Source organism: Perissodus microlepis, chromosome 23 (assembly GCF_051167445.1).
Source record: "Perissodus microlepis isolate ML-2025 ecotype Zambia chromosome 23, ASM5116744v1, whole genome shotgun sequence".
Classification (NCBI taxonomy): domain Eukaryota; kingdom Metazoa; phylum Chordata; class Actinopteri; order Cichliformes; family Cichlidae; genus Perissodus; species Perissodus microlepis.
Genome location: NC_140482.1, coordinates 11,736,970 through 11,750,830, shown reverse-complemented (window position 1 = coordinate 11,750,830; position 13,861 = coordinate 11,736,970). Strand labels below are relative to the sequence as shown.

At 42.6% G+C, this 13,861-nt stretch overlaps 2 protein-coding genes across 2 annotated transcripts; one reads left to right on the top strand and one right to left on the bottom strand.

The window, feature by feature from the left end:
* Positions 1 to 632: 632 nt before the first annotated feature.
* On the bottom strand, positions 633 to 13,352 carry ccnt2b (cyclin T2b). Its single transcript, XM_084921780.1, has 9 exons — positions 12,985 to 13,352; positions 12,364 to 12,445; positions 12,147 to 12,275; positions 7,003 to 7,063; positions 6,658 to 6,720; positions 6,519 to 6,564; positions 4,268 to 4,431; positions 2,790 to 2,860; positions 633 to 2,686 (listed from the first exon to the last, which is right to left on the bottom strand). Exons 1-9 carry the CDS (start codon positions 13,140 to 13,142, stop codon positions 1,619 to 1,621), a joined length of 1,842 nt encoding a protein of 613 aa, XP_084777906.1. The 5' UTR covers positions 13,143 to 13,352; the 3' UTR covers positions 633 to 1,618.
* LOC146360965 (general transcription factor II-I repeat domain-containing protein 2-like) lies at positions 9,453 to 10,854 on the top strand. The gene is made up of 2 exons (XM_084922707.1): positions 9,453 to 9,472; positions 9,790 to 10,854. Exons 1-2 carry the CDS (start codon positions 9,453 to 9,455, stop codon positions 10,418 to 10,420), a joined length of 651 nt encoding a protein of 216 aa, XP_084778833.1. The 3' UTR covers positions 10,421 to 10,854.
* Positions 13,353 to 13,861: the final 509 nt, after the last annotated feature.

Below are 13,861 nucleotides of genomic sequence, written 5' to 3'. Positions count from 1 at the left end.
TTAGCGGTTACCTTAAAAGAGTGCAGACTCGAGGTCGTGTAGCTTAGCTTCCTTTGCAATTTTGGACTGTTAGGATGCAGCTTTGGTTTAGTGTTCCTGCACTGATGTGAGGTTGGTGGGTGTAGGCCGCTTGTAGGATCTACATTTCGATTTGTATCAGAGGCTGAATCTCTTTCATGCAGAGCACACTCAGCAGTCTGTGCTCCTACATGTGCGTAGCTTATTCCAGTGTTTCAGAGTGCAAGAGTATGCCGTTTTCATGCTACAAATCAGTTTTGATGAAAATGCATTGTGGCAAACTCTAACATAGCAGTTTTCCGTACTTAGACTTGTAGCCGCTTGCCTCCCCCGCAGAGCACGGCTCTTTGGAGGCGTCTGCTATATAAATGTAGGCTGGGGAGTGCAGTACATCACACAGATAGCTCAAAAGGGTGTACTCATATTCTTTGGCATGCTTAAAATTTTCAATTTGGTCATACTTAAACTTTTGCTCAGAACTGGTACTCCAGTTTGGGCCACTGGTTTGTCGCAGCTATGCCATTTTGGAATGGTCACAAACTCACTGTCCCACAGTAACAAAATTTAGTCCCATCGTAACAACATTGTAACAAACAAAATGTCAAACACTTCCATAATTCAGCATGTTATCTTTTACACCTTTATTTGGGCTCCCAATACACAAATCAAGGATATGTTCATCAATACAGAGTCTGCTTTAGATCTCATGATACATTGAATGGAAGGAGGTCTGGACTGATGCAATAAACCAATAACAGTTTAATTCTGAACTACAGTCCTATATACACAATCTTATTTTAGAGATCTGTATTTTCTTGTAGTTAATAACATTTATCATACTGAATAGTAATTGACAAGGTACAATCACACGGCCTTTTTTTTTTTTGCGCTTTCAGCCGCTATATCTTAAATGCACTTTCACAGCAGATGTAAAGTAAACTTCATTTTAGCTCTATAGTGAATCTGCGCAAAACTTCAGGCACGGCCCAATAGGCAAATGGAGTTCCCCTCACATTTTTATTTGTTCGGAACTGTTGATGCGCTCTTTTAAATATATGCAGACCGTGTTTCCTAAGAGAGACGCCAAAGTTTTGCCGCTTTGTTTTCGTCAGCAAACCGACGAGGTGATACATCTCCACAGATACAGGTAATAAACCCAAACAGAGGAAGATTCGTTCTTTTATCAAAAGTTCAAGACCTGAGATTTTTAGTGAAACAAAATGTCTTAACATACAAAAAAAGAAGAAAAAAAAACAAAAAACCACAAAACAAAAAAAACATGAACTGTAAACTGTCACAATGGTCGCGTGACTAAAAACATCCGTGTTAAAAATAGATGTCAGCTCAAGTTAAGAGAACATTTAAAAACCTCTTTTTTCAGCCGCATTTCAAAAACATCCAATTTTTGAGTGTGCGCTGCAAGCTAGTAGTACACAGCTCTATGACATTTGACAGTTTGACAAGAATCATCAATGATCAGTGTGTAGACACGACTGAGGGTGATGCAGAATTCAGATAACTTAAGACAAATAAAATCATTTTTAAAATTTTAATAAACATGGTAATACCTTATTGTAGACAACACTGGGGACTCTCTGGGTTACAAGTTCATCCCTTGGGCACTTAGTAAAGAGTCCAGCATGTCAAAAGTGTCTTTGTAGTCAGTGTGCTGCCCGTTAGATGTCAGCATGCCGTTGGTTCCGTCGTGGCCGTGGTGCTCCATCATCCTCTGGTTGCTGTCTGAGTAGTGAGACGAGCTCAGGCTTCCTTTGGAGGTCCTGCTGCTCTTAGACGAGTGGTGGTGGTGTTGGTGGTGGTGGTGGTGATGGTGGTGATTGTGGCTGCCGGCATCAGGGTGGGGTCTCTTACGAGACGAGCCAGAGGAGCTGCCCTCGATGCAGTGGTTGCCGGGAGTACGGGCAGATAAGGAAGAGTTGTCTATTGCCCCTCTGTTGTTTGCGCTGAGGGAGTACGAGTGCGAGTGGCTGTGTTTCGAGTGGCGGTGGCTGCTGTGCTCTCTGTGTTTGTCTTTGCCTGGCAGAGCCCCACCCTGCTCCGAGCTGCCGTGGCGCTCCGATGAAACTTTGATCCGCATTTTGAGCTCCTCGCTAGTGGCCGAGCCGTTTTCTGCGTATGAGGCTGCGAGGCGAGGTTTTTTAGAACTGGGCTTTTCTTTCCTGTCACCCGGCTGGCTGGCCTGCTGCGGCTGAGAACGTTTCTTGTGGTGGTGAGAGGACAACGCCGGAGGAGTGTAGACATCTGTGCTTGGCTCCTCCTTAACGCCGTTCTGCAAGGCCAGCTCGGCCGCGTGTTTCTCTCTGTACTTTTCCAGAGTCAAGACTTTCTGTGGCCGCGAAAAAGCGGCGGTGTTCACAGCGAGCTCGCTGCTAGTCCCGCCTGCAGCTTTGTGTTTGGGCTTCACCAGGGTGAAGTCTGAGGGGGCGGGCTGGGAGAACTGGTCGTACCCGCAAGCCTTTGATTGGTCGTTTAGTGGCTGGTATGAGGCGAACGGGGTTGTGATGGTATTTAGGTTGGGCATGTCTGTAGAGTCTGATGCTGAGGGGAAAAAGGAGTTGGTGACACCAGGAAGGCTTTCTAAGGATGTTCCCTGGAAGGCACTTTCCCCAGTTGAACTCTCTGTCTTTGGCTTCTTAGCAGCTTGAATCGCCTGCAGACAGAAAAGGCAAACTCAGCATGACATACGAACAATACAAATCTCCACAGTACCAGCTGTGCCCTATGTTCTGCGCTGTCTAATGTGTTTCACCTACCCTCCAGTTTCGTATCCTCTTCAGCTTGCTGGGTGTCTTCTCCAGGATTTGAAGAAACTCATGGGTGAGCTCTGAAAACAAACAAGGCAGCCTCAGCTCTACCAGCTCTCTAACAAGGGCACAATTGTAACACACAAGGTGGACAAATCCACTGAGCGGGACTCGCTATAATTATTTGAATTCTGTGAAAGACAATGGAGCAAAACCATCAGCTGGCTCTACAGAGCTCTTGCAGATGGACTCCAGGACCCAGAGAAGGAAGAGGACCAGTGTCACCAGTTGCAGTGAAAGACTATATAACTGCAGTTTGAACATACGACACTAGATGCACCGAATAAGCAGATGAACTATTCTAAGGACAGCAGTAATGTGGCCATTCAGATCAGAGCTCGCTGTTTAGAAGAAACGTTTAAAGTACGAGTAAGACGATGGTCCAGTGTCAACTCTGTTCTAGACGAGGGATAAGGAAGGAAACAGGTAACATTGCTAAATTTAAAGTCTGAGCCTACAGACTATGAAGAACTAGGACAACACATTTTCAGATTAAAGGTGAATTACAGGTGTGTGCGACTACTTGACAAAAATAGTCACTATTCTCACTCCTGGGTACCAGACGTACTTGTCATTTAATCTAAATGTTAATAATTAAACATTTTAATTGATACCCAGTGCTGGTGTTGTGTCCTAAATGTTATGCAGCCATCTGCCACCAGATAGAGCTGCAGCTCCGTAAAGCCTCAGTGTTCCCTGTGAAATAAAGTCAAACCTCATACTAGAAAGTAGTACATATGCAGGGTTTTCCTGGCTCAGAATGGACCTTTGGTTGAGGGGTGATTTTATATGTTAACAAAGCAGAAATCGCAGCACAGCCAACATTTTAATGTGTGTTTGGGGATTTTTATCAGATGACCTCTGTGCTGTAAAATCAGGACAAATAAATTACTGAAAAGCAAAGCCCGATTTGTGTTAGTCTTTGTGGGTGAGGTCACTGTTACGTACTCGTGCAGCAGTCTGACAATAACAAGAGAAAAGTGTTTATCGTGATCTGATCTACAGTCTGCACAGAAACAGATTCCTCAGTTCCTCTGATACACAAGACATGGAAATGTGCTGGTGCTAAAACTTTGTGGCCCACACAAAGCAAACACTTGTGTCACACCCAATTTAGTGTTGGCAATGCCATAATATACTACTGCTGGAAGCTCTGGGAGAGCCTGGGCTAAAAGTGAGACCCAGCTTATTCACCATCTGTCTAAAACACAGCAGCTGTGGATGAAGAGACCACACTGTTGGAAGATGAACATTGTGTTTGAAGTTTATGTTGCTTTTTTAAACACATTTAAAGATGCTTGATCAGAAAGAACAGTTTGTAACTTTTTTGGGCTTTATGAAATGCTGAGAAGACACTTTCCTTGTACGAACTGTGTGACTTTACTTTGCTGGGATGTGAATTTCTACAACTCAAAATATGCTCTTACCGTTAAGCAGCTGTAACGTTACTGTGCGGTCCACATACTCCCACCAGTGTTTGCCATCTGTAGACACAGGGATCTCCCATTTGGACCACTTGCAGGCCAGGTGGATGCAGACACATGCGACGACTGTGGGCCTGTACTGTAGACAGAAGGTGGTGAGGTGCAAACTGCAGGAGACAAGAAACACAAAAGACGACTGTCAGCTGACGGATCTGCGAACCAACTTGCATGATCTACTATATATTTTACTGTTTAACAGACAAACAGTGGTGACTGTCAGATTCAGTTATCTTCGTATCACATACACATATCCTTACCTCACAGGACTCCCCTGTCTAAAACCTACATCTGTTAGATTGTGTTCCTAAATGTCTCAAATGATTACATAAATATAGACGTACTGATTTTTATTATTGTGTTTTGTGTTAATGTAAAAATGATGGAAATTACAAAACAACAGCGTTTCTTAATCTCTTAAGAAAAATAAAGAGTTTCAGTTTTGATATTTTTACACAGCGCTTATATACAGTATAAAATTAGTGACGATTCAAATGTAGCCACGCTGAGACTGAGAAACACTGATGTTGATAGCCAAGACAAGTGATTACGCTTTCAGTTTTCTACAGTTAATTTCTCCCACACCCTAACACCCAAACTACACTGCAAACTGCCCCACAAAGCCTGTGGGCAGCTTTGAAGTCATCATGTCACAGCAGTTTAATGTCACAACCAGTCTGTGGGCCACTCTTGCTTGTGCTCTTACGTGTCCTTCAGCCGGCTGCAGAGAAGCGCAAAGCCCACTGTCTGCGCTTTTCATGCCGTTTCCCCTGATGATGTTTCACACCTCTTTCGTGGTGACCTCAGCTGTCGCTCCCTTAAAAGTTCAGGCCAATAAGTAGTCCACACTGAGCTACAAGTCGTTGTTTTTGTTGGAAGAATGTGTCAAAGCTAGTTTATGTACCCCTGTGTGTACACAGCTAGCTACACACCAACAGTACTAAGTACCAACAAGCTTAACAAGTCATTCATCAAATGTCTTTGAATCACTGGAAGCTAAATGAACAATGACGTCTATATTCTTCCAAGCAGAACACACAGGCCCAACTAACAGAAGCTTCTAAATATGGGGTTGCAAAGAAATGGGTTATGTCACGGTAGCAATGTCCATCTTTTATATACAGAGTATGTGCTTAAAAAATAGAGGCCTATTGTTGCATTTGAAGCCCACAGATAATATATATTTGCACTTTATATGTTTCAACTCTATTAGCCTTAGTCTAAAACTTTAGGAGAAAGTAAGTAAAAGATGTGTCTATCTTTTATTAATCTGTAAAACAAAAGAACTTGAATAACTAAACGTTTGCTATGTCGAGCTTCCTATGTCACAACAGTGGCTGTCTTTTTACCAGGCTAAATCACCATGGTAACATAAAACCAGGAGACTTACGTTCAGAGTTTTAGTTTGAAATCAGCTTAAATGCCCTTTGTAATATACTTTCTCCTCCAATCAACATGATTTTCACTTTGATATGTACAAACCAAAACAACGCCCATGTCTCCAAAATTAGAGTATGGGACAGTTTTAATGTTTAGGTAAATCCAGTTTAAAGCGAACCCTTCATCTGATTAAGACTGAATGGAGAAGACAAGACTCACAAATATCATTTTGTGTGGAAAAAGATTCACGTAACGCATGAAGTGCCCCTTGTTATGTGAGCACGAACAGAGTCTGAAGGAAGAAGGGATTTAGGTTTTGTCGAGCTAGCTAATATTCCTCACAGTACTCCGTAGTGACCCTCTGGAGTCCTCTAGAACAAAAGCATTCAGTTTGCAGTATAGTTTGGCGTTTCATTGTTAGCTCCTCTGGATTTAAAAAAAGATCAAAAAGAAACATTTAAAAAGAACAGTAACCGTACTTACCAAGAAACTCTAAAAGTTTAAGAATCTTTAGTGGCAATCTATATTCAGGCTACCGTTTGAGACTTTTTTTTTTTTTAAAGACATGTGCACTCGGTACCAAACAACTTCGAGAGGTAAACAGCAACACTACACTCCACATTGTGCATTCAACCCCTATGTGCCAACACAGAGCCCTTGTACAATACACCGCACACAGCAGCCTGGTCGGTACTTCCCCATTGGGGGTTCCCAGGATCCAAGTGCAAACAGGGCGTTGGACACAGGAAGGGGTACCCTGCAGTGCAGGAAGCTATAGTGTGCCATTACAGTGCAATAATGGGAACAGGATAACAACCTGTTGGTAGCCATATAATAGGAAGTCTGTGCCAAATCCTTGCTTGCTGTAAAACAAGAGAAAAAACTGGTTTTAGAGCAAAGCTGATAACACACAGCAGTAGTTCTTGAAAAGTAACAGGTGAGGAAAAAGGTAATACCTCGCACTAGCTGGGAACATCGCACAACATCTGTGTGCGGATGATCAACTGTTATTTCAAAACCTGCAACCAAGAAGGAAGATCGTCAGGCAGAGGTGCAAATACAGAAGCAGAACATCAGTGAAATAATGTTTTGTTTTGTTTTTTTACATTTGCTCAACAGAACGGGAGGAAAAACGCTGCATCAGAATATGTGAAAAAGTGTCAGCATGCATGTGTGGTACTTTAGTCATTTTCTTCTGTGTGTAACCCCCCTCTTGGTGTTACACTGGTCTATTGTAGAAACCAGGAAAACCAAGGACAGCAGAAAGTGTGTGCAGTCTGTGCAGCACAGCCTGTACTCACCCAGAGTTTGTAGCACGATTGTTTCCAGTGCTACAAGCTCTTGTGCCTGCTGCTGGAATGCCTGAAACAGATCAAGCCGTGAAGAATTAAAAACGACCCTCGACAACCACAAACAAATCCATTTTTATAAGCGCACACACAAAACAAAAATACAATCAGTGGACAGGAATGTTAATGGTGCAAGCCTGTTAGCATTATACATTAGGGATGTCACAAAACTCGAATTTCAAACTCGATACCATTTTCAATGCCATGGAAAGGTGTCGACACCATGCTGCAACAACAGGAGCAATGGCGCAGAATTCATTTCTGCTGCAGCTGTTTACATCCCCAGTTCTGCTCATCAGACCTGAAACCCATCTGATTCCTGCTCTGCTCTGGATTTCACTCATTATTTGCTCGGATTAGTTCTCCACACGCTGGATTCTACTCAGTTCAGCTACGGATCGCCTGCTAGTTCACAAAGCCAGTGACCCATCAGTGTTTGTAATCTACTCTGCCACGGCTCAGTACTCCAGCACGACCTGCAGTCCACCAGCTGTTACTTTAATGCTAACAGATGGCTAATGTGGCTATCAGATAACTGCTAAAAGGTAAATGGCTAATGCTAACGTGTGCACCTTCCAGGTTAACATTCATGAGAACTGTTTAATACTTCAATGCTGTTGAAATGGAAACTTTCCTGACCTCTGAAATTCCTCCTGAACTCTTGTTCAGTGTTATGAAGGTTAACTACTTCAGCTGTTAGTGAGAGGAGGAGCTGTGTGAAGTTGTGTGTCGAAGGCTGAGGCAAAAGACAGCATTGTTGGTATCGATGCTGTTGTAAAGAAGTTTCGTAATTCAGTAAGAATTTTAGTATAAATTATAGCCAAGTATCATTTCTTTGTGAACTCTATTAGATATAATTGGTTTAATTTGGTGGACACACACACACACACACACACACACACACGCTGACATACAGACACGTTTATACAAAAACTGAAAAGGTTGATGTGTGTCAGTCTCCGTTTTGCATGGGTGGAATTTTTTCTGTATACTTGTGGCGGTCACCTTGTGCTAACAGTCAAGATTGAATTAAGCCCACCCAATCATCATTAACAATTACATTTTCTTTTAAGTAAATGGAAGTTTAAAACCTCAAAAAAGCCAATATGGCTTATGATAGAGAGGAAAAACAAAAGAAACAGCCATGCTGCAAAACATGAAAAAATTTGGATGGTAACCAAATTATCTTTGTCCTTTCTTGTACAACAAACTAAGACTGAAAGGCTTTTGATTAAATTAAGAAAATTCAGCATGCAACTCACGTTTAACAGTCTCTGATACTTAAACATTATCTATGATGACACTCAGCGAACTGTAACAGAGGCTACTTCTGTGAGAAGCATTTGATTAAATTAAGCAAATTCAGTAATTAACTCACATCAGTCTCTGACTTCAGAGTCAGCTGTGACAACAGATACGTTTATTCTAGACATCAAACTGCAGCTGCGATTACTTTACAGACAAAAAGCTGCAGTTTGCTGCCTGCCATCGCTGCCTCCAGTCAGAGGTCAAACCTAACAAATGGTGCGATCCACACAGACTCCAGTACACATCTCATGAGTGTCGCCTGCTTTTCACCAGACAGCAGTGCTCAAAGTAATCACTTTGTTAATCAAGGCCTTTCCAGCTCATTTTCACATTAAATTAATATTATCCTGATCTACTCAGCCATGTCGACATCTGGCACTTCTGACACACAGGAGTGGGCCTTCACATGCAAAGAAAAATAATGGTTATGCATCTGCCCTCTTTTATATAAATGTGGTTGTGGGGAACAGTTGTACCAAACCAATGAAAGACTCTAGTACAGGCATGGGCCACATGCGGCCCGTTAAACGTTTTGATCCGGCCCGCCAAACTTGAAAAAAAAAATTAATAAATTAACCTTGTTATTGTTTTATTTCCCCTGCAATTCTGATGTTTCCTCACTAGATGGCGCACTCTAGATATATTGGCTTTGTTGAGGTGAAGCGTAGGCCTATTACTCCACGTTTGCACTTTACCCTGTGACCCACCGCCCCTCTATGAAGATGAGCGGACCCAAGAAAAGGAAAGTGGACAGAGAATGTCGAGTGTTCAAAAAGGAGTGGACAGCTAAATATTTTTTCACTGAACACTGATCATCTGCTGTTTGCCTGATATGCCAAGAAACTGTGGCGGTTTTTAAAGAGTATAATATTAGCCGTCACTTTGCCACAAAGCACGCTAATTATGCTAGCAAGCTCTCAACAAAAGAATGGGAAGCTGCTGCTGAGAAGTTGGCAGCTAATTTGAAGGCTCAGCAAAGTTTTTTTTCACCGTCAAACTGCCATTCAAGAGTCAAGTACCAAGGCCAGTTTTATGCTTTCATTCAAAATAGCAAAGGCCAGCAAACCACTGTCAGAGGGCGAGTTTTTAAAAGAATGTATGGTAGAGACAGCAGGTATTTTGTGCCCGGAGACCAAAGACAAATTTGAGAAAATCAGTTTATCACGGCGGACAGTGACTTGCCGTGTAGAACTAATAGATGAAGATACCACCAGCATATTAAACAAAAAGGCGAAGTCATTCACTTTTTATTCTTTAGCACTGGATGAAAGCAACGATGTCAAAGACACTGCTCAGCTCCTCATTTTTATCCGAGGAATCAACGAAACCTTTGAAATAACGGAGGAGTTTTTGACAATGGAGTCTCTGAAAGGACAAACACGAGGAGAGGACTTGTTTGAACTGGTGTCTGCAGCCATCGAAAACATGAAGCTTCCCTGGAGTAAGCTTGTTACCGTTCACCACAGATGGATCTCCGAATTTAACGGGAAAAAACGTTGGCCTGCTGAGGAGAATCCAGAATAAAGTGAAAGATGAAAACCCTGACCAGGATGTCATTTTCCTCCACTGCATCCTCCACCAGGAATCTCTATGTAAATCGGTGTTACAGCTGAATCATGTTGTGAATCCTGTGGTGAAACTTGTCAACTTCATACGCGCACGGGGACTTCAGCACTGTCAGTTCATTGCGTTCCTGGAGGAAACTGATGCGGATCCCCAGGACCTGCTTTATCACTCCCATGTCCGCTGGTTGAGTTTGGGCAAAGTGTTTCAACGAGTGTGGGAGCTCAAAGAGGAGATTGGCGTGTTTTTGGAGCAGCAGGGGAAGACTGAGGAATTTCCTGAGCTGAGCAACAAGAGCTGGATGTGTGCTACGGACGTATTTTCACACTTGAATGAGCTCAACGTGAAACTGCAGGGGAAGGAGCAGTTTGTGCATGACATGCACACAAACGTGAAAGCCTTCAAATCCAAGCTGGCTTTATTCTCCAGGCAGATTTTGAACAAGTCATTCACTCATTTTCCTACACTAGCCACGCTGAAAGAGGCCGGAGCAAAATAAAGAAATACAGTGAGTCACTGGATGCACTGCACGGAGAATTCTGCCGTCGGTTTTTGGATTTCGATAAAATTGACAAGTCACTGGCCTTTCCTCTGTCACAAGACCCCGAAACAGCTCCAGAGGAGCTTCAGCTCGAACTCATCGACCTTCAGTCCAACCCTGCCTTAAAAGAGAAGTTCAGCTCTCTGAAACTAAATGACTTCTATGCTTCACTCAATGATGCCGCGTTTCCAAATCTAAGGCAAAAAGCGCAGATGATGTTGGCTTTGTTCGGCTCTACCTTCGTGTGTGAACAGACATTCAGCGTCATGAACATCAACAAAGCCAGCCACAGATCCAAGTTAACAGACCTACACCTCAGATCCATCCTGAGAATCGCCACAACAAAACTAACTCCAGACTTTGATGCGCTGGCTAAAAAAGGAGACCAACAACACTGCTCCCATTAAAATGTGTGTGTCTCCGTGATACGCACGTTGTTAAAATGAACAGTGCGCGCAGATCAAATATAACGCTTCACAGACTGACTTGCTGCAACTGTTTCGTTCTTGCACTGGTCGTTGACTTTTGGCACCGGGGAAACAAATTGAATAAAAGGAACAGGACAAGTACATCTGCATCTCCTACCGTTTTTGGGAAAAAAAAAAAAAAAAGTCAGGAGGAGAGTGATGTGATATCCTGAAGTATAACAGAACTTTCAGTGCTTTAAAATAAAATGTTCATTTATTTGATTTTCAGTGTTTAAAGACTCATTTCGAAGTCAGAGATTTTATTGTAATGCTTTTCTTCATTTTCATTGGAAATTAAAGCACATGTTTTCTCCATATCCCAAGATGTGTATTTTTCCCCCCAATGAGGTGATGTTTTCAAAGCATGCCATCTATCTGCTCCTGTCCCGGCCCCTTTGTCAAATGTTAGAACTCAATGTGGCCCACGAATCAAAAAGTTTGCCCACCCCTGCTCTAGTATAAACATGGTTAGAACCCGATGAAGAGAAGAAGGACGGGCAAGTTTTTTTTATACATTTAAAAAGGGTGAAAGGTCCAAAAGACAAATGTTAAGAGCCATTTTGTCTATTTAGCTGATGTCATCCTATGCTTTGGAATTAGTCACCAACCATATGTGAGCAAGGCTTTCCAGCAAACATTCACTTCACACTGGGAGTGAGATAAACTTCCAGGTATGTCTCCGCCTCTCCTTTCTCTAGGAACAGCACCGTTTTTTGTGCTTGGGGCCACGTATTATGCATTATAAAGGATAGCTAGCACTACCTTAACGGTCACATAACCCCCAAATGACCCAGGCTCACTCCCAGTAGTGGTATTGTTATTTCCAATCTCACAAGGTAATGATAGGATAATCAGACCATGGAAAAAGGTGCTCAACCTTTAAGACTGTTTCCTTTCAGCTCATGGCACAAAGTTGGTTTAGAAGATTATATACTGGCATAAACCGAGGGATCGTAAAACCTCAGAACTAGTGATCAACATGTGTTAAAGTTTTCCAGAGCTAAAAAAGAGATCTGAAATAAAATAGATCAGCAGGACACATATTGAAAAGAAAAACAAATAGACAAAAAACCTCGGCCTCACATTTCTACTAGTCGCAGCATCAGTACAATCCATATGTAACCTCTAAAAACCACACTGTAAGGTCTGTGAAACATTAACAGTAACTTACAAAGTATGGAAAAACATAAGCTCCAGAGCAGTCACAGTTTACTCACGTTGCTTTTAGTGTCCAGGGGAGGATCTTGTGGGTTAATCCAGGCATGGGCTATTTTAATGACGTGCTCCAGCTTCCTGGGCTGCTCCTCAACTTTAGCTGCCAGGAACAACGTAGTCTGGGAAATTATCTATACAAGGGAGGAAAGGAAAAACACAGTTTGGCTAGTCTGCGGCAAAGGTGATCGTGATATCAGCGAACAACGCAGCGATACTTACATTTCTATTGAATTTGGTGAAGGAGTGGATCATATAAAACCTGTGCATATAAACTATAGCAGTGTTGATAATTAGTTGAGAGCTGAGTGAACGGTTAAGGAAATCACATGGATGGTTCACAGGCAAATAAACAACGCCATTAGATTAGAAAGCTTAGTACTGAGCTAAGGCCTTGGAGATCGCAAAACGTGAGGCCGCGGGTTAAAACCCTGTCAACACACTCATAATTACACAAAGCCCACATTTCCAATGTGGGCTGGAATCGTGTGTAGAGCAAAATGTTTACAACACACATACGACTAATATCAGTACTCAGTTATCTCTGCTTTTAGTAGACAAAAGCTAACAATAGAAACAACAGACTGACGAGCCAAACAATAGCTAAGCTAGCTAGCGGGCCTCATCACCTCCGGCGGGTCACAAACGTCCTGTGAGAGGAGTTAAAATGGCTCATCTTATCAGAGAGGCCTATGTATACAATACCGAACCATTGGACACCTGTTTACACAATCACAGGATAAAATATAACAAGAATTTCATTTGGAGCCGCACTCTATGCTAATGCTAACTACAGACAGCCCGCCTGCCGTCCGGCAAGACTCAGCGTTTCAGAAAGGATACACGTTGAGTCTCTGGCCAATTTCTTGGATTAAGTTGGCAGCCTGCTGTCGGTAAGCGAGCTCTTTGTCTGCTTCTATTCCACAGCGTCGAGACGGCGTATTTTCGAGCTGCTCCCGGGTGAAGAGCCATTTCGTAGAGGGTCCCCGGTGGACCGCCATTACGCTCCCACTGCCAAGCCCGACGGTCTAGCACCGGGAGGGAGTGGGGCAAGCGGGGCACCGGAAGGAAGAGAGAAGACGCGTAAACCGGCACGAAACCGGTAATATATTCTGTGAATAGCGCCCCAACGGTCGGTGGTGCAAATCGCACGCCGTGTAGACGATGCGTTACTGGTGTTCCAACCCGATTTTGTTTACAAATAAAAAACAAACAAACCCAAAAACTAAAGCTAAATTATGTAATTACTCCAGTAGGTTGCTTTATTTAGCCCAGAAACACTAACAGCTTGTCTGTGTAGTTTCGCAGTAATCATTTAAATTAAGAGAACGGCAGTAAAAAATCTGTGACGTCGTAAAGAGAAGAGCGTTCTCCGGAAGTCCGGACTCTCGTGCGAACTTACGAAGTCCGGACTAGCGAGAACGGGAGTACGGACTCGATTTAAAAAATAATAACGAAAATATTTATATTATTAAATATTACCCACTACAGGTCACAACTGTACTTTGGGCATTGCTGTTATTATATGTATAAGTGTATATAATGATGCAAGTGTCCTTTGACTGCTTTACCTTTGTGCCGATTTTTATTAAAATCAAACATAAAGTACAAAAGACTTATGAAAGCAGGCATGCGGGTTAGTTTTGTTTGTTTGTTTGTTTGTTTATTAACAATTTTACTGTTATGGGTGTTTACACATCCAAAAAATGATCACTGTGCA

What these genes read in the sequence shown, in the direction of transcription:
- LOC146360965 (XM_084922707.1), top strand. Translation starts at nt 9,453, where the DNA reads ATGTATGGTAGAGACAGCAG. An exon ending in ATGTATGGTAGAGACAGCAG is followed by an intron (nt 9,473 to 9,789) that starts GTATTTTGTGCC and finishes GAAAACATGAAG; the next exon opens with CTTCCCTGGAGTAAGCTTGT.
- ccnt2b (XM_084921780.1), bottom strand. Translation starts at nt 13,142, where the DNA reads ATGGCGGTCCACCGGGGACCCTCTACGAAATGGCTCTTCACCCGGGAG. An exon ending in ATTGGCCAGAGACTCAACGT is followed by an intron (nt 12,446 to 12,984) that starts GTATCCTTTCTG and finishes CCGTTCACTCAG; the next exon opens with CTCTCAACTAATTATCAACA. An exon ending in ATGTTCCCAGCTAGTGCGAG is followed by an intron (nt 6,565 to 6,657) that starts GTATTACCTTTT and finishes CTTGTTTTACAG; the next exon opens with CAAGCAAGGATTTGGCACAG.